This window comes from Sardina pilchardus, chromosome 7 (genome assembly GCF_963854185.1).
Source record: "Sardina pilchardus chromosome 7, fSarPil1.1, whole genome shotgun sequence".
Taxonomy (NCBI): Eukaryota; Metazoa; Chordata; class Actinopteri; order Clupeiformes; family Clupeidae; genus Sardina; species Sardina pilchardus.
Genome location: NC_085000.1, coordinates 23,523,354 through 23,543,555, shown reverse-complemented (window position 1 = coordinate 23,543,555; position 20,202 = coordinate 23,523,354). Strand labels below are relative to the sequence as shown.

General features: G+C 39.5%; 2 protein-coding genes and 1 long non-coding RNA gene across 3 annotated transcripts in view; 1 reads left to right on the top strand and 2 right to left on the bottom strand.

Annotated features, from left to right (window-relative positions):
• LOC134087696 (low-density lipoprotein receptor-related protein 2-like) overlaps positions 1 to 9,873 on the bottom strand; it is a 33,740-nt gene extending 23,867 nt beyond the window's left edge. The window contains exons 1-7 of the mRNA XM_062541360.1: positions 9,747 to 9,873; positions 8,317 to 8,340; positions 7,177 to 7,293; positions 3,892 to 4,005; positions 2,933 to 3,043; positions 1,628 to 1,744; positions 24 to 140 (exon numbers count right to left, since the gene is read on the bottom strand). Of these exons, the coding sequence (XP_062397344.1) occupies positions 24 to 140; positions 1,628 to 1,744; positions 2,933 to 3,043; positions 3,892 to 4,005; positions 7,177 to 7,293; positions 8,317 to 8,340; positions 9,747 to 9,792 (646 nt within the window). The 5' untranslated portion in view covers positions 9,793 to 9,873. The remainder of the gene's footprint in view (positions 1 to 23; positions 141 to 1,627; positions 1,745 to 2,932; positions 3,044 to 3,891; positions 4,006 to 7,176; positions 7,294 to 8,316; positions 8,341 to 9,746) is intronic.
• An 870-nt stretch (positions 9,874 to 10,743) lies between these two features.
• LOC134087697 (uncharacterized) lies at positions 10,744 to 12,971 on the top strand. Its single transcript, XR_009939848.1, has 7 exons — positions 10,744 to 10,759; positions 10,936 to 11,004; positions 11,305 to 11,411; positions 11,582 to 11,740; positions 11,958 to 12,062; positions 12,324 to 12,467; positions 12,648 to 12,971. It is a non-coding gene; the product is annotated as an uncharacterized LOC134087697 (long non-coding RNA).
• A 2,996-nt stretch (positions 12,972 to 15,967) lies between these two features.
• The window catches only part of LOC134087695 (sortilin-related receptor-like), a 43,271-nt gene continuing 39,036 nt past the window's right edge, over positions 15,968 to 20,202 (bottom strand). Inside the window, exons 20-26 of the mRNA XM_062541358.1 lie at positions 20,075 to 20,098; positions 19,590 to 19,706; positions 19,309 to 19,335; positions 18,975 to 19,091; positions 17,184 to 17,477; positions 16,967 to 17,074; positions 15,968 to 16,665 (exon numbers count right to left, since the gene is read on the bottom strand). Coding sequence (XP_062397342.1) covers positions 16,610 to 16,665; positions 16,967 to 17,074; positions 17,184 to 17,477; positions 18,975 to 19,091; positions 19,309 to 19,335; positions 19,590 to 19,706; positions 20,075 to 20,098 — 743 coding nt within the window. The 3' untranslated portion in view covers positions 15,968 to 16,609. The remainder of the gene's footprint in view (positions 16,666 to 16,966; positions 17,075 to 17,183; positions 17,478 to 18,974; positions 19,092 to 19,308; positions 19,336 to 19,589; positions 19,707 to 20,074; positions 20,099 to 20,202) is intronic.

The window sequence follows — 20,202 nt, the reverse complement described above, 5'->3', positions numbered from 1 at the left end:
TAACGTGAAAAGTTTAAGCTCACAGCAGTTCCTCTCGTCACTCCGGTCAGCGCAGTCATAATCTCCATCACAGACGTAGCGTTGGGGAATGCACTTTCCGTCCCCACAATGATATTTGTCATTATTGCAGGCAATTCGGGCTAGTAAAGGTCGGAAAGGTCAAAGGTCAGACCACATCTACAGTATGTGATTCACAAAATGGAAATGTGCATAACAGCAGTCTATGAATAGATTTTAGGAATGTTGTTTGCATGGTAAATCTTAACAGCTTCAAGCTAGACAGAATACGCCCATAAGATGTGTTCTGTGTGTTCGTGTTGTACGATACTGCAACATTTGGTATCGATCCGATACCAAATAAATATAGGGCCAGCATATCCGATACCAATACCAATACCGATATTTGTCACTAAAAGCAGCTCATGCACTTTTATGTAGGGGAGAGCAGTGTGTCATTATTTATGATGTGAGTGAAACATCAATATACTATATTTTAACATATTACCATCACCATTAAAGGGATAATCCGGAGTGAAATGCACTTTAGATCAATTTTTCGGACTATTGGGAGTACATACGTTGAGTTGACACCAAAATCATGTCATTCGGATGTATTTTGAGAAAGTTCGAGTTCACCGTTTTTAGCCAAAACTCGTTAGCCTGGAAGTGACCGGGGCAGGTCCTTTCGCCACTACAAAACGCTATTTTTATACCTCTTCTACTGTTCCAAACAACGCTACACTTACGTGGTAGTGAGTAGAGGGTCCCTAAAGCCAAACCGAAGTATCCCCACGTCTTTATGTGGTCGGATAGAGAGTCCAGAATGAATTTAATCGAGTCAGTACCTTTCCGGAAATGTTAGTAAAGTGTTGTTGAAACGTTGCGCAGCTGCCGCAGCGACATTTCCGGAAGGTACTGACTCGATTAAATTCACCCTCTACTCACTACCACGTAAGTGTAGCGTTGTTTGGAACAGTAGAAGAGGTATAAAAATAGCGTTTTGTAGTGGCGAAAGGACCTGCCCCGGTCACTTCCAGGCTAACGAGTTTTGGCTAAAAACGGTGAACTCGAACTTTCTCAAAATACATCCGAATGACATGATTTTGGTGTCAACTCAACGTATGTACTCCCAATAGTCCGAAAAATTGATCTAAAGTGCATTTCACTCCGGATTATCCCTTTAATGATTTTGTGATTTCCACTTTAATAATCTGCAAACATTTCAACAAAGAAACATTGCAAAGTGGGCATGCAAGATGTGAAAGGAGTGGTGTTTGTATGACTGTAGACTAGTGCTTGGTGAAACAGGGGCAACATATTGTGAATGTAGACGAGAGAAATTGAAAGTGAACTGAAATGTGGTGCCGTTATCTCGTATAGGCTAACTGATACGACTGGCTAGCCTATGAGCTATGCACAGACTCATTTGAAAGACATCCGTAGAGCCCAAAAACGTCTCTGGGAATTCGTAAACCATGCCTCAAATATGAGAAAATTAATGTTTGGTTCCCAAAGCGTTATCCAGGCTAGTATAGATGGCTTTTTGTTAGACAAATAATGCAAGAGACAGCGAGAGAAAGAGAGAGAAAAATAAGAAATCACGTCAACGTGAAAAGTTTAAGCTCACAGCAGTTCCTCTCGTCACTATGGTCAGGGCAGTCAGGATCTCCATCACAGACGTAGTTTTGGGGAATGCACTTTCCGTTCCCACACTGATACTGGTCATTATAGCAGGCAGTTTGGGCTAGTAAAGGTTGGAGAGGTCAAAGGTCAAAATGGAAATGTGCATAACAGCAGTCTAGAAATAGATTTTAGGAATGTTGCTGGCATGGTAAATCTTAACAGCTTCAAACTGATAGTTGGTAATTGTTTGTTCTGTGTGCCTGGTGGGAACCCTGCTCTTATGGGAGAGGGTATGTCACGGCCCTCTACCTTGGGCGTCTGTGCCCTCTCTCTGTAGTCCGCAGGGCTCCACCGGAGCACTAGGTGTCCCTGTCTTTGTCTGTGTGTGTTTTGTAGGCTGGCTGATTAAAGTTCAGTCAGAGCCCCTTTAGGGAGAGCCGGTCCACTTCCTATTAACTCCATTGTACCGGATTGTTCCTGCAATCTGTTGAAATTCCGCTAGGGACGTTGCCGAGCAAGTGATACATGAATTGTGGTCTATGGGGCTAAGCGGCTAGAACTCGTTTTTTTCACAGTTGACAACTTCATTTCTTAATGTACATTGTCGTAGTAGCTACCTGAGTATAGGTTTTCCACTGGAAATGAAATAAAAAGTCACTCATGTCCTGCTTTTCATAGGATGGGCCGTTTTCCCTGTAACATGCTAGCATTTAGCTCATGGATGCTCGCGACACTCGCGACCGATTACGACCGTCGTGAAGCTGAACCTTCTTTTAGGTCTATGGCCGTAAAGTGGTTCGCTTGTGTCACGTGACATGAAAACTTTGAAAGGGTTTTTAGGAATAACAACAGATATTGAAAATTTTATTGGTCAGCTGATTGTCAAGTCAAGTTATCCTGCATCGCATGCATTAATGCAATTTTAGGAGAAAAAATTATATAACGACAAATGTGGTACTGGGGGGTTCAGCTCCATTGCTACCCATTCATTCATCACTTGCTCGCGATCGCCCTCTAGTTGCAGTACCATGCGGAAGTATTTCGCTAGTGGTCCTTCTCCCCTTATTAGACATTCTCTGGTTCAGTCTGCTGGAGTGTTTCATTCTCTCTGCTCACCCCGCCTGTGAGGCCAGCAGGCCAGATGATGGCTGAGGTGTTTTTGCTTTTGTGAACCGTTACCTTATTTTATAGATCTACTTTTTTTTTCTTTAATAAATTATTAATATTATTGTTATCCTCCGTGTTGTCTCCACACTTTGTCATGGTTTTGAGCCAAACTCAAATACGAGAAAATGAATGTTTGGCTCACAGCAGTTCTTCTCGTCACTCTGGTCAGAGCAGTCAGGATCTCCATCACAGACGTAGCGTTGGAGAATGCACTTTCCGTCCCCACACAGATGTTCTTTGCAGTCTTTTCGGGCTAGTAAAGGTCGGAGAGGTAAAAGGTCAGACCATATCTACAGTATGTGATTCACAAAATGGAAATGTGCATAACAGCAGAATTGCATAGTAAATACGCCCATAAGATGTGTTCTGTGTATTTGTGTTGTACGATACTGCAACATTTGGTATCGATCCGATACCAAATAAATATAGGGCCAGCATATCCGATACCAATAGCCTACCAATACCGATATTTGTCACTAAAAGCAGCTCATGCACTTTTATGTAGGGGAGAGCAGTGTGTCATTATTTATGATGTGAGTGAAACTATGCACAGACTCATTTGATAGACATCCATAGAGCCCAAAAACATCTCTGGGCATTCATAAACCATGCCTCAAATATGAGAAAATGAATGTTTGGTGCCCAAACATTCATTTTCATTGAGATGTGGTGGCGGTTTTTGTTAGACAAATAAGGCCATCCTTAAAAATATTTTTGTTTGCCGTAACCCAGACGAAAAAAATCTATTGGGTCGGTCGGTCAGTCTTTATTGTAGGCCTTTTTTTCACGATTCAAAGTAGGCAATTTTGGTCACGGTGATTTTGTAGGTATGAATTTAAACACATTTGCATATTGTGGCATCACTAACTCATTCTGATGTAGACCACAAACAAGTTGGGAAATCTTATTGAAATCTTTTTTTGATGCAACATTTTAACTTGAGGCGACACGGTCACCGTTAGACTATGGGGAGAATGGATGGGAAATATATGGGCAGTTCTTCCAGAACTTCGTGCCAAGTTAACGCGATGAGGTGTTTTAAAGCGCGAGAAAGAGAGAGAGAAATAAGAAATCACATTAACATGAAACGTTTAAGCTCACAGCAGTTCCTCTCGTCACTCCCATCAGAGCAGTCAGGATCTCCATCACAGACGTTGCGTTGGGGAATGCACCTTCCGTCCCCACACTGATACTGGTCATTATTGCAGCCAAGGGCTAGTAAAGGTCAGAGAGGTCAAAGGTCAGACCATATCTACTGTACAGTATGTGATTAAAAAAATGGAAATGTGCATAACAGCAGTCTATGAATAGATTTTAGGAATACTGCTTGCATGGTTAATCTTAACAGCTTCAAACTGGACAGAATAAGTTAAATAACTTTAACAAAAGTGTTTATTTAGAGCGGCTAACATACAGACTAACTACATGTATATAAAAAACCCTGATTATGTCAGTAGTCAGTAGTGTAGTAGGCGAATGTATGGAAATTCAATGTATGGAAATTCAATTCTTGAATTTACCCTTGGGGATCAATAAAGTATCTATCTATCTATCTACCTATCTAGTGCTTGTGATCGGGATGGCTTTGCGGTGATGGAAACACAGGAGACAGTGTTGATGTTCGAAGAATGGCAGCAATTTATTCCCACCTCGGTCGCAGGTAGCACGTCAGTCAGGAGAAATAGGGAAAATAAAGAAAAAACAAAACTCCAAACAATAGTTCTATCACTAAACTCTCAAAACATAGCTAAATGAACTTTGATCTTCAATTATAGGAGATCTGTTTCAAGCATACAGAGTGTTAGACCTCTAAGCAGGTGCACAGTGGCTCACCTCAGACCATTCTACCTCTCACTCTCACCAGAGAATGTCTAATAAGGAGAGAACCGCCACTCTCAAAATACTTCCGGATGGTACTGCAACGAGGTGGCGATTGCGAGTAAGTGGAGAATGAATGGAGGTGAATGGAGTTGTACTCCTAAAATCCACTTTTCTCTGGATATATATTTTTGTGTAGAAATCGGGATACAGTGATCCCTCGCTATATCGCGGTTCACGTTTGGCGGTCTCGCAATTTTTTTCTTAGCCCTTTTTTTGTTTTATTTTGTTGTTGTTTTTCTTGAGTTCTGCGCCCTGCGCCCTAATTGACCTATGGCTAAGCCCCGCCCCCTCCACTCACTCGGACAAACAGTCAACATTCGGTGACAGGCACTAGGGCGGCTGACCCAGTAGGAGACATTTCACAGGAGACAATACAGATACATTAATGAAGCTAAGCTCTAAAAGTTAACGTTAATATAACTAGAGCCCTTTGGACAACAGCTGACAGTCATATATGATTGCCAAATTGTATGATTGTACAAAAACTAGCACATAACAGGCCAATGAACTCCCAGCAAACAAACCAGCTAGCAAACTAAAACGCTAATTAAAGGCTCTACCAGCTCATTTCGAGAATAATGCATGACGGAAATTTAACTGTGGACTAACAACTTAGGTAGAAGTTAAAAACCTCTTACTGCAGAAGCGCACCCTAGTGGGCCCGCCGCCGGGCCTGTCGTGACTTTAAAAGTTACATTTATGTAAACAGTAAGAATTATTTAAATGCTAGTCAAACGTCCAGCTCATATTGCTAGGTACTAATATAGCATTGTGCATAGGCTACCGATTTCCAGCTGTTTACACGCAATAGTTCACCAGAATGATCATTTTGAACGTACCATGAAAATATGTGGAATGTTTGCTAAAGTCCATATTTCCTCAACATTCTGTTGCTACCCTGAAAGTAAGGATCATAACCAATTAGTCCCGTTTGCGTTTGTGTTTCAGTTACCGTTACAACCATGCTGGATGCCGTTCATTGTTTGTGTGTGCAAATAAAGTGTGTTTGTAAATCATGTTGTCCGTCTTGTATATTTACTTCCTGTGTGAAATAAACAGTAGCAGGGCAGCACCACCGTTAGTGCTAAATAAAGAAAGAAATGAAAAGAAATGCCAAACCCAACAAAACTAAGGTGCTAATTATGACCGCCGCTAGCGTAGCGGTCATATAGTGATTGTCAACGTTTAAGAAAAAAAAGATTGTCAAAGAGTTTTTTTTTCTTCTTTTTCTTTTTTCCCCGTCATCTACTTCCTGACTTTATCGTCAACGATTCCTGGGACACCGTAACAACGGGGCACATGAAACTTGGTGGGCATGTAGCCCCAGTAGACTTCTACGACAAAATTACGGATCAGTCCAAAATGTAATCATTTCTTCCTTGGGTCATGTCTGGCCTTCCCTGAAAATCTCATCGAAATCCATCCATTAGCCTTCTTTTTGAGTTATCTTGCTAACAAACAGACAGACAGACAAACAAACAGACAGACAAACAAACGCCGGTCCCCGATGAAAACATATACCTCCTTTGCAGAGGTAATTTTTTTCATTCAAAATGGTTCAATGCCTAAATCCTATAACTATAGGGGGTATTGCTTGAAGTCAAAATGACCACTGAAAAGATTCAGGAGAGGGAGAGACAACTCAAGAAGGCAGCGAAGGGCAGCACATCACTGCAGGGTTGGCTACGAAAAAGCCAACCAGCAGGTGAGACAGAGACTATGCACTGTGATAAAGATGACATTGTGTGGGCGAATTGATTCATTAATCAGACTCATATTTTAGCCTACACACACACACACACACACACACACACACACACACACACACACACACATAGCTTACTTCATATAGGCTACGTTACATATAAGATGAGGAGCAGCCACAAGCCTCCAAACCACGGAAAATGTGGACCAGGAGGAGGCACATACTGTTACTAAAAGCATCTTGTGTACTTTTATGTAGTGGAGAGCAGTGTGTCATGATTTATGACGTAAATGAAACAACATGCTACATTTCAATATGTTTCAATCACCATTAATGATGTTGTGATTTCCACTGTTAATAATCTGCAAACATTTCAACAACAAAACATTGCAAAGCGGGCATGCAAGATGTGAAAGGAGTGGTGTTTGCATGACTGTAGACTAGTGCTTGGTGAAACAGGGGCAACATATTGTGAATGTAGACGAGAGAAATTAAAAGTGAACTGAAATGTGGTGGTGTCATCTGGTATAGGCTAACTGATTCGACTGGCTAGCCTATGAGCCATGCACAGACTCATTTGATAGACAACAAGCGCCCAACAACCGGCTCTGGGCATTCGTAATTTAAACCATGCCTCAAATACAAGAAAATGAATGTTTGGTTCCCAAACCACATCTCATTGAGTTTGGGTTAGCCAGACTAGTATAGATGGCTTTTTGTTTAACAAATAATGCAAGAGTCAGCGAGAGAAAGAGAGAGAAAAATAAGAAATCACGTTAACGTGAAAAGTTTAAGCTCACAGCAGTTCCTCTCGTCACTCCCGTCTAAGCATTCAGGGCTTCCATCACAGACCCAGCGTTGGGAAATGCACCCTCCATCCCCACACTGAAAGAGGTCATCAATGCAGGCAGTTTGGGCTAGTAAAGGTTGGAGAGGTCAAAGGTCAGACCACATCTACAGTATGTGATTCATAAAATGGAAATGTGCATAACAGAATTCTAGAAATAAATTTTAGGAATGTTGCTTGCATGGTAAATCTTAACAGCTTTAAACTGGACAGAATACGGCCATAGGATGCAGTCTGTGTATTCGTGTTGTGCTATACTGCAACATTTGGTATCGATCCGATACCAAATAAATATAGGGCCAGCATATCCGATACCAATACCAATACCGATATTTGTCACTAAAAGCAGCTCATGCACTTTTATGTAGGGGAGAGCAGTGTGTCATGATTTATGACATGAATGAAACATCAATATGCTACATTTTAAAACATTTCCATCACCCAACAATCCGTGCAGGCAGTTCGTGCTAGTAAAGGTTGGAGAGGTCAAAGGTCAAACTAGAATCACAAAATAAGTGTTACACAATTTCATAAATAGATTTCAGCATTGTTGCTTGTATGGTAAGTCTTATCAGCTTCAAACTAGACAGAATATGCCCAGGAAGATGCATGCTGTGTATAGCATTTCCAACTTTACTGATTGACTTCCTTGATTGTGCTTCACAGGTGTCTATATAAAAATCAACCTACTTGGTGTCATAAAATGTAAGTATTTATAAAGTGTTCAGCATTGTGAATACACCCATGCTAAAGTTGACAAAACATAAATAATAATAAAAAGAATCAATGGTCTTAATGCTAATGCCTTAATTAATAAAGTGATGAAAAATCTAACCTTTCAGGACATTCATCTCCTTTGTGAATGAATATTGTATCATAAATAAATACATTTTCATACAACATACAGATGGCATAAGTAAGTACACCCCTATGCTAATTTCATGGATCCGGAAGCCTATGCATCACCGTGACAAAATAACCGATATACTGTTGTTAAGACATCAATGCTTTTTTTTTGTTTCACCATAGTATTATTATGAAAGACAGTTTTTGTCAGGACTGATGTTTGCCAAACAATTAAATCCATGCATACCTGCAGTAATAGGAGATGGTTGAGCTGTGTGAAACAAGAAATTAGTACAACATGCCATGCCAGAGAAAGACTGAAAAGGCCTATGTGATGCATTTGTTTAAAATGTTTAAAAAGTGTTCTGTCTTTTGCAAAGCTGCAAAGGAGCCTTAAGTATGTCTACCGTTTCTTATTTCCCACTCTTCTGCCATGCAGTTTATGGCAGGCAAAATAATGTTATGGTAAAAAGTTGTGAAATGTGGGACCCTGATTAGGGGAAGTGCATTGATTAATTTCACTAAATATCTTGCATGCAGCTCAAGCGCTCTGTCAACACCAATGGATCAAATTTGGAGTTGCATCCATGCCTACATGGACTGATCATCAATCCCGCTAAGTGCCAGTTTAGATAATCTTTAGATGACTTCCTGGGACATTGAGTCACCAGTTTTGTCCACTGCCGTCTAGTGGATACTGTGATCTTCGGTGAAGACGGCACACTTTGATCTTTGCTACCCCAGAGCTAACTTACAATAGCTTCAATTAACTCCCGGATCTCCTTATATGGGCAAAGATGGCATGCAGCTTTGGATCCTTTTTGTAGGCGAACTTCAGAGGTCTATTGCTGGCACACCCATCACCTGTTTCGCCAATTACCATCACCACAGACCAGATTCCTCGGACTTTGCTGTTGGCGCTGTGCACGAGCAGTGGTTGGATCGTGCCTGGCAACCTAAATGTCTGCTCATATTCAGTAGGCACTAGATATTGTCTTCGCGGAACAGCTTGTGATAAGATAATAAGATAAGATAAACCTTATTGTTCCTTTAAGGGGAAATGCGTCTTGAGTTGGGATGTAAAGTGCATTCGCTGTGAACAACAATCACATGCTGTACAGGTAGGACAGCAATCACATACAACATACATAAGGCATAAATAGATTAATTGTGCATCCTTCCTTTCCTATTTTGTGTATGTGTAGTTCAAGTGTAGTTTGGTGTAGTTTTTGCATGTAGCCTGCTACCTGTGCAATACTATACTGCAATTACCATGTTTGCCTCACTGCGTCCAATTTGGAGTGTTTCTGCCAAAATCTGTTTGTGTTTGTGCCAAAAGTTAATTACAACTTTTAAGTGCTAAAGCTCCAAAAACTCATGAACTAAGCTCTTAACTCTAAGCTTAGCTTGCCAAGTAGTGCTGACATCACATATCCAACATCATGGGGTAAATGCTGTTGTGACATTTTCACAGGAGAACAAAACTACTCAGTGAACAGTCTGAGCTGATAATAGCACTACTAGTTTATACACACATACAGATCATAAAGATGAATTTAAAGTTGCCTTTGGAGCTAAAGTTGTACCTAATGAACATACTTTGACATTACAAATGAATCAGAAAAGCAGGCATAGCTTTCTGAGTGACATTTCTGACTGAAACATGCCTTAACCTACCTGTTTCTGCCCAGATTAACAGCAAACAAGTAGCATAAATCTTCATTCTTTCTGTGTGAAAAATGTAAACACACAGATCCCTCTGATCCCTGTGTCTCACCACTAGAAGAAAAAAGGCACCTGAAAACATACAAGTGCTTGTGAAATATTTATATATATTTGTTCAGAGTGCTTCCTCTTTCACTTCTCATATTATTTGTCCACACATTTTCATACTGTGCTGCTTCTGCAGTGTTTTTTTAGCTGCAAATACAGCTTTCAGTACACTGTCAGAGCGAGTACATTATGTCCAAAGAGTCCTGGGTCATTCCGTGTGGAAAGATGGCAATCATGCTGAATCCTCTTGCTGCATGTATGATCAGATAGATAGATACTGTAGATACTTTATTGACTCTAGTGAATGACTTGATGAGTCAGATGATTAAAGGATGCAGGAAATATACAATCCACTGTCGTCAGGCTTAATGCCATTGCCCGCGTTTTCCAGATTCGTTAAGAAGCTCTTAAGCGCTAAGAACTTCTAGGTGCGCTCTAAGAACATTCTAAGAATGCTCCTAAGAAGTTCTTAGCACTTAAGAGCTTCTAAACGAATCTGGGAAACGCGGCCCTTGTCTATTCATCTGGATAATCATTCTCTCAGAGTAGATTTTGTCTTACACCCATATATAAACCATACCACTTTAGATTGTGGTGCCTTATGTGTGTTTATTTGTTGTTTATATACTTAGTAGTTCTTAGATTGATGGCTTCAAACTCATTTTAATGCTGCACTGACAGTATGGAGAATGTCACCTCTGACACTGCTGATGAATGACCCAAATGCACTATAACATTCTAGAAACATGACATTTCTGTCAGTTTAAGATGATGTATGGCATTGGGTATAAATACCTTCTTCCATTGTGTTGTTTTATTGTATACCCTTATGCCCTCATGGAAAAGCTCTAGAAGTGCTGGCATGATTAACAGGGATTTGCATCATCATAACCTGAAATGCAGTTGTTCAAAGACAAGTAAGTGTCTTCCATTTTTAAAGTGCTATTTATGTTTTATACACAGGCTGTCTCCATACGTTTTAAAACTTCCATTCTTAAAACATAAGAGTGACATGTTGACACAGGATAAGCTGCAATAGGGCTGTTTTTCCTTCTGCTTTGAGCATGTTACTTCATCTGTTCTTTGTCAAAAGATTCAAATCTCCACAATCAGAGTCTACAAAAAATCTCCAGCTGTTACATTCGTTGGATTACTGCTATATGTGAGTACACCCAATTTTGATTGATCTGTATTTAGTGATGTCATTGAATATACCATCTACTGTATGTATATTCCTTTCATACATTGGGCAAAGATGAGGAGTAAGGATTGGTCACTTTAAATAAACTCCAGGCAAGGGGATTAAAATGAATGCCTATAAAAGGGTTTCCCATCTAGTCATAAGGGCGCCTCTTGTGTACTGCACACAAGTTTATGATATGTGGAGCAAATCATTTAACAATCACACAGAGATCAGTTAAAACATTTTCCTCCCATCTAAAATGTATCTATGATTTGACAGCAAAGTTGCTCTAATAAAACATGGCGGAGCTAGAAGGAACACAGAGTGTGGATGTGACCATCAATTACTTGAAGACTCGCAAAGGAATGACTATGGCAGGTGAAATAGTAAGTCCAAAAAGCCTTCAAAAACAACAGAGCATACGTTATGGAGAACTTCTCCATTTTAACTTGCTTGCTTTAGCTTTGATTCTTGACATTGCACATACCTGTCACAATGATGGCATGCTGACACAAGATATTATTTATTTATTTATTTATTTTGTTTAACTGTGCAGGCTCTCTGTTTATTTTCCATCATTGGCAAAACTGTTCCAGTAAATGTGGGTTGTTACATCATTGTACCCATTGCTGAGATGGTGTTGGGAATTTTCATGCTAATTGTCTATACAAGGGGATTGGAGAAGACTTCCTTTGAGGTCCACTGGCTGTTTTGTGTAAGTATTTCAAACTATGTGCATTCTCTGTATTTTCAAAAATAAATCAAATAAAAACATTACTTTACCACTAACCATATACACATACATACATACATACATAACCATACATGTATGAGTGAATCAAGAGTTTGATTCATGCAAATCAAGTCCCTGGTTCAGGTCCTCAAAGGCCTAAAGAATACTATGCATCGTTTGGTATTTGTCTGCCCGTCAGGACCTCCTCAGAGTTGTCACTGGGTCCGTCCTACTCCTGATCACCTCCATTAGATGTTTTGTCGTCCTGATTTCCAACTCAGCTCTGTTGCTCGTAATGGGAGAGGTGAGTGAGGCACAGGCAGGCAGCTGAGTCAAGTGGAGACAGAGATACTTTTTGTAGTAGCTCTAGTGGCCTAAACTTGAGCACCTCTGTGGGGTTCAGCTGGACTCATGAAAAACAAAGTATTGCTCAATAAGTATCCCAGATTTTGAAGTGGTCATCCTGTAATTTTTGAAGGTGAACTTTGATGAAAATCAGATGGGACGCATTGACACAGAAATGGATGAAATCGAGAAAGCTCACTCACATTCAATTACCTTTCAGGTCTTTGCATTATGTGCAGGATGCTTGTTTGGTTATGATGCGTTCTTAATTTATTCTGTGATAAAGAATAAAAATACATCCACAACTGGCCAGGATCCATCTGACCAATATCCATCGGGACAAGATGAACAGTCGTAATCTCAGGTAGATCTATACCTAACTTTCCTTCTTGATACTGCTATTAACATTACATTCTTAACATTACATACTATACTAAAAGAGTGTGGTCACGCTGATTAGGCATTTTAACCTGAATCATTTACAGTAATGGGTCAGATGAAAATCATTCTCCAAGCGCTTGACATATTTCTATCATTTCTACAGGGCATGTTTGTCAAGATATGAGGAAGAAACCACAACAAAAAATGTCACAATATCACACAGGCTGTATTTTACTTCCCCTCTTGAGTTTCAGGTTCTGGAAGATCAGTTCAGTTAGGATGTCACTATTTCTCAATAGTGACATTATTCAACCCTGATCACTCTACTGATTTCAATGAATTAAATGTCCACATATATTCTCTGTTGTTGTTTCGGACATTGTTTTGTATGGCTCAAAGATAAGTGGAAGAAGAAACAACTGAGCATGTCTATCTCATACAGTACAGTATATCTCAAATTATACATTAAATAATTTAAAATGGAAAATACATTTATTGTAACTGTTTAATTGTCATGGTATGAATAACTGAACTAAAGGTCAGATTATCTCCTGTTCATGCACTGATAATGAAAAGCAGCAAATGTACTTTAGGAATAGAAGCTGTTGAGAGTTGCTATTTCAACACTTCAGTTTTCTCTCTCTCACCCTAGCCTTCTTCTGTTTGTGTGCTGTAACCTTGAGGTCATTACTGACTAAACCCAACCTGTTTTGTGTTTACGATGATTGTAATATCTTAAGTAAGCATTTTATATTCTCAGTAGTCTTTATAGTAGGCAAGGAGTGGGACACTAAAACATTATCATGTTATTATTAGGGCTGTGGGGAGAGAGAGTGTCCAGGCTGCTGGAGGGTGCAACTGAGAACAAATAGTGATAGCATGCCCTTTTTAACCTCAGAGTAATCCTCCTATAGCCTTAAAAAGCTACCATAATACTAATGACTGTCTGCTACTATGAATGAAAGAGAATCTATTACAACAGACTACTGACCAGAACTGGCAGTTTCTTAGGGAAAGACTTGTGTCCCAACCTACCAATATTACAGACACTACCGTGAAACACATTTACTGAAGTTGAAAGAGCAACCAAAATGAACAAAGAAAATGGTTAGGCTTCCTGCATGACCCATTCCAAATGAACTGTCTTTGATATAAATACAACACATTGGGCTTGGCAAGAAATTTGGGAGACATTTGACAAAAAAGTGGCCACACATTGATTCATCTGACCTGACCCACTGAGCAAGCAACGTCTATGGACGTCCAAAAAACAGTGGTCTGTCCAGGCTGTGAGCTGGACCAACACTAGTCAACACTAGTCAGACTCAGCACTAGTCAGCACTAGTCAGACTCAGCACTAGTCAGCAGCACTAGTCAACACTAGTCAGCACTAGTCAGACTCAGCACTAGTCAGCACTAGTCAGACTCAGCACTAGTCAGCACTAGTGAGCACTAGTCAGCACTAGTGAGCACTAGTCAACACTAGTCAGCACTAGTGAGCACTAGTCAACACTAGTCAGCACTAGTCAGCACTAGTCAGACTCAGCACTAGTCAACTCACTAGTCAGCACTAGTGAGCACTAGTCAGCACTAGTGAGCACTAGTCAGACTCAGCACTAGTCAACACTAGTCAGCACTAGTGAGCACTAGTCAGCACTAGTCAGACTCAGCACTAGTCAACACTAGTCAGCACTAGCATGGGTTCAAATACTTATTCTCCCCACTGTACCTTTTCATATCAGATTGGTTTGAGATGGTCCTTTTGAATGTTTGATTGAACATATTTTTCAGCCCTTTGAGGCCCCCAGGGGCCAAACGCAGCAGTGGGACGCTGGCAGACATCCATATCTGCATATGAAAGGTACCCTTTTTGTTTGATCAAAAGGCGCTGGGCTGCTGGACTATGTATGTTTTGAAAGTGATTATATTGCTACTACGGAATGAAAAAGGGAGCTGAATCAGTGGGCACCTCATTGATCGCTATGTACAGTATGTTGATTAATAAATGTAGTAGGCAAATGGCATGCATTGCGGTTGTTTTAAATGGATATGTTAATAGCGGTCGCTAACACAGTAGGCTTTGAAACGCCGCTGGATTGTGAATGTCAAAGTCAAAAGTCAAAGTCAACTTTATTTGTATAGCACAGTATCATACACAATGGTCATTCAAAGTGCTTTAAACTAAATAAAATACATAAATAAAAAAAGATAAAAGAAACTAATAGTAAAAACATGTAAATAAAAACAAAGAAAAATAAAAACAGGAATAAAACAAGAATAAATAGGAATAAAACAAGATTAATTAAAAGCCATAGAAAATAAATGGGTTTTTAGTTTCTTTTTGGTGCAGATTTAATTTCTGTGGGTAGCTTGTTCCAGCAATGGAGAGCATAGTGGCTGAATGCCATCTCCCCCTGCTTAGATCTGACCCTGGGAACAACAAGTTGACCAGTGCCAGTAGATCTAAGAGACCTGTTGGTATTGTAAAGGACTAGCATGTCTAAAATGTATTCTGGTCCTAGGCCATTGAGCGTTTTTGAAAAGGACTTTAAAATCAATTCTACTGGAAGCCAGTGCAAAGAACTGAGAATTGATGTGATGTGCTCTCTCTGTTTTTTTGTTAAAATTCTGGCAGCAGCGTTTTGAATTAGGCTAGTTGTAGCTGCTTGATTGATTTTTTGGGAAGGCCAGTAAAAAGGGCATTGTAGTCAAGCCTGGAAGAGACAAATGCATGAATGAGCTTCTCTAAGTCCTGCTTAGATACCAAATCTCTGACCTTTACTATATTTCTTAGGTGCCAGAATGCCGTTTTAGTTATGACATTTATATGGTCTCAAAAACTAAGACCCACATCTAAGATGACACCGAGATTCTTTACTTCGGTTTTTGTTTGAACATTTCCCAAATACAACTATTTCAGTTTTATCTTTATTTAACTGTAAGAAACTATTTTACAATGTAAGGGAACTGTATGCTGCCTTTAGGGAGTTAATGCTCACTAACTGCAGGACTCGTGAAAGCGAGACCTCTGCTTTTCAAACTACAACATCACTAAACAGTTTATAAACAAAATGCAATGTCATGGCACCCCAGGAGTTATATGAATAGTGTGCATAATGTGCCTCTTTATATTACAATAACTGTGAAACTATTTTACAATGTAAGGGAACTGTATGCTGCCTTTAGGGAGTTAATGCTCACTAAATGCAGGACTCGTGAAAGCGAGACCTCTGCTTTTCAAACTACAACATCACTAAACAGTTTATAAACAAAATGCAATGTCATGGCACCCCAGGAGTTATATGAATAGTGTGCATAATGTGCCTCTTTATATTACAATAACTGTGATCCGACTCTATCAAATGTCAAACAAATGTGCATGGCAACATCTGTCTATCTGGAGCTGACAAATGAACCACCAAACCTTCCACCTAGAGGGCACTGTTACAACACGTTATCAATTCTCACACAGTCTGATGGACATATATAATCGTGGTTGGTTGCAATATTTAGTAGCCAGCCATATTAAATATTATGAAGGAGATAATATTCAAAATATCATCACAGGGAAAGTAGAGGGTGCAAATGCACAAGTGTACAAAAGCAAAAATGAGTTGATATACATGCTGTATGGAACTCTTTGGTTTATTTGATAAACCGACACTAAATTAATACTAGACATCTAAAAGATTCAACCTATTATTATTATTATCATTATTATTATTACGTGGTAAAGCTGAATTATGTAAAATCACATGACATTATCTCATTATTTAAATAAATTATTAAATGTTTTAAAACTCCACACATGAGCAGAATCATGGCCATGCAAACATGGTGCATATCCATGTACTCTTTCATTCATTCACTTCTTACTGTAAGCATACGCTAGGTATTCTGTACGATATGAGTACAACATGAAAAAAATGACGCAATAAATGGCATTCAATAAAGTGATAGAATCTTTAAGATCTCTCGCATTATACATGCACCTGGCCTCGGAGTATCATCATAATCTTGTTTCATTACCCTAATGTATATAACAGTAGGATTAAAAGATGAAGCTCTAAACAATTATTCACTTAAGCATAAGAATAGAGAAAAAAGAAAGCTTGTTTTAAAGGATCAAACATATACAGGGTCTTCTGAGACGCGGAATTTCAGGTTGTTCCGCTGTTTTTCTGGGGGAAACAAAAACAGGAATGAATTTTACTGTATTGGAGAGTATTATTGAACAATTGAACTGTAAACAATATCAGCTTAGTGTTCATTTAAAACTGTTACAAACAACATGTAAGCAAAAAGTCCTTTCTGTAATCCGATTATTACTTATTACTAACGCATGATCCTACATGCCAAACGTTTACAAAGTAAACCCTGATGAGCTCCATAATGATCCATAAAATACACACATCAGTATGGAATGATGACACAGACTCATCCCTGCCTGTGACTCACACATAGGCTACTGCAACAACCTACCTATCTGTGTCTTCCACAGTGTCGCCACCATCACCACAGAAATCATGATCACGAGCATGAACCCCAATAATCCTGCAAAGACCTTGTAGGATGGAGACACCTCTGTGCCTGGGAATGGAGAGTGTGAGCACATTAACGCCTTCTCCATCTTTAGACGGATGCCAATGGGGCTCATTAACTCTTCTGCAGAATGCTACTGTACTGTATGTTCACTTACCATAAGTGTCCGTACGCTTACTGAAGGTGAACACATCGCTCAGAAGAGTTCTGTGTAGGCCTAAGTGTTCCTCAACACACGTGAGGAAAGCAGGTGAAGACACATTGATCTTGAATAAGAACTCGTTCACTCCAGACCTACTGTTGTTGGATAGAGTGAAGTTTCTATTTTCCATCATCACTTTCAGCTGCATTTGGTATCGACGAAAATTACCATTGTGTTGACAGGAAACTATGACTTCATCCTCATGGCTGTCCTCAAGTCTGTACACTCTAATTAGTGGGTTTGGAAAATCTGAAAAAATGTACCATGCATATGATCAGCAGAGGAGGAGAAAGGTATTGTTACTGGGTCCTGGGTGACATTACTTAAACAAGATATGGTAAGGATGATTCTATGCAGCCTGATAAGTTTCCCTTGGCCTTTGGAATTAATATAGCCCCACATCACCACATACCCTTCACTATACCTAGAGATTGGCATGGTGTTTTTTTTTCAGTTAGCCATATTAGCTAGTTTGATTTGCATTGAGCTCCGAGAAGTCATAACCCTATAGCATACTTCGTTCGAATCTGTCCGTTTCTTTCCAACTTCACCGAGTCATCCATACATTTGCACAGACGTCTGCATGATTGTGGAGCAGCATCATTTATTCTCTCGTCTTTTGATTAGTTTGTAATGGAGATTGAACTCGTTATGCCAGTCTCTCTACTGTGTTCGAGGCTGCAGATCTCAGTCTACAGAATTCTTAGCATAGATACATTGATATTATTCGAGGCAGCTGCCAGCGAAACCTTTTTGTCAACCGTGAGTTTTTGAATTATGATCTACACACCTCAAGCACGTCTTGACTCTTCACAAACAAAGTCAAAGTAAAAGTGAAATTTTGTGAAGTAATTTCTTTGTTAAGCTACAGTATGTGATAACACACAATTTTACTGTAGGCTATTCTTTATTCAGTTCACCTTGCTTACGTTTTCAAAATCAAAGACTGGTTGGTGTTCTTTCTGGATTAAAATGCCATTCAGAAGGTCAATGAGAAAGTCCACGTTCCATGTTTTCATATCAACCTCAATTAAGGAGGTGGTAGATCAGTCTGGTTCTTTGTTTAAATAAATCACTCCTCTTTCATAAGACCGCCTTGATTTCGAACTTGCGCGATGTGGTTGTGTCAGAAGCTAGGACGGCAGAATGCGCGTAAAACAGAGGTGCGCAACAGAAACGCGTAAAAAAAAAGCTTACGCGCGAACGGGAGAATCCCCCCTATGCGCCTATTGTTTTTTTGATGCACCATCAAACAAAACAATGGTTCCATGTCATCCTTGAGGGGCTACATGCCCAACAAGTTTTGTGCACCACGGTCTTTCAGTGTCCTGGGAATCCTTGACGGAAATATGGTAATTAGAAAATAAAATGATATTGACTAAACCTATGAACGCTTCGCTTTGTGACGGTCATAATAATAATCATCAAACACAGATGACTCTGCGGTAGTGGAGCCCGCATGGGCTTGGGCCATGGGACTCATTGTGCCCCATGATCTATATCTGAAACAGAGAGAAATCATTTCAGTTCTGCACTAAACATTTTGAATGAAAGACGTGTGTTATCGAAGTGGGAAATAGGAAATGCAATTAATGTGCTCTGTATCTATACTATATGTGTTCTGTCTTTAATGTAACGACTGATTTGGCAGTGCAAGGGCCTTTTTGTCATGAAAATAACACAGGAGCCAGTGAGAGGCAGAGAGAGAAATAAGGAATCATATTAAACGGAAGACTTCAAACTCACTGCAGTTCCTCTCGTCACTCCCGTAGCTACAGTCGGAATCTCCATCACAGAGGTATGTTTGGGGAATGCACCTTCCATCCCCACAACTATACTGGTCATAATTGCAGGTAGTTTGGGCTAAAAAAAGGTAAAAGAGGTCGAATGTCAGACTAGAATTACAGTATGTGATTCACAAAATGAAAATTTGCATAATGTGAAGCATGTAATGTTTTAAAGTAGTTCTAAGTATAAGTTTATAAGTATTAATGATGTACAAATGTGAGATGCAGGCCAGAGAGGAAAAGTTTCCGTTGGCGACAAGAAGACTATGCATAAAGTCAAACTATCAACCTACTTGTAGTCGTTGTGCCCCATGACCCATCTGAAACAGAGAGAAATCATTTCAGTTCTGCACTAAATATTTTGAATGAAAGATATATGTTATCAAAGTGTGAAATAGGAAATAATATTAATGTGCTCTGTATCTATACTGTATCTATACTGTATGTTTTCTGTCTTTTGTCTTTAATGTAACGACTGATTTGGCAGTGCAAGGGCCTTTTTGTCATGAAAATAATACAAGAGCCAGCGAGAGAAACATAAGAAATCATGTTAAAGGTAAAAGTTAAAACACACAGCAGTTCCTCTCGTCGCTCCCGTCTCTGCAGTCATAACCACCATCACAGACGTATCTTCGGGAAATGCACCTTCCGTCCCCACAACGATACTGGTCATAATTGCAGGCAGTTTGGGCTAAAAAAGGTAAAAGAGGTCGAATGTCAGACCAGTATTGAAATGTGGAATGGAAATGTGCATAATGGAATTCTATTAGTATTTTTTCAGGAATGATGCTTGCATGGTAGCTTAAGTCTTAACAGCTTCAAAGGTGCATTCGGGGTAACTTTCAACTTCACTGACAACCTTGATGTGTTAAATGCACAAGTACACAAATGGTGAATTACTTATGGTGCATTATTATGCCTGCACTTCAGTCTTGAGTTATGAAATGATTCATTTATAATGAATATCAATGCATGTTTTTGTTTCACCATAGCATTATTATGAAAGAACATAGTTGTTTAGACTAGTGATATTTGCTAAACAATTAAAAGCATACATACCTGGAGTAGTAGGATATGGTTGAGCTGTGTGAAACACATAAGATGACTAAAAAATGGCATGTATTCTCAGAGAAAGAGTGAACAGGCTTGTTTGATGCAGTTGTTCGAAATGATTGAAGTGTTCTGTC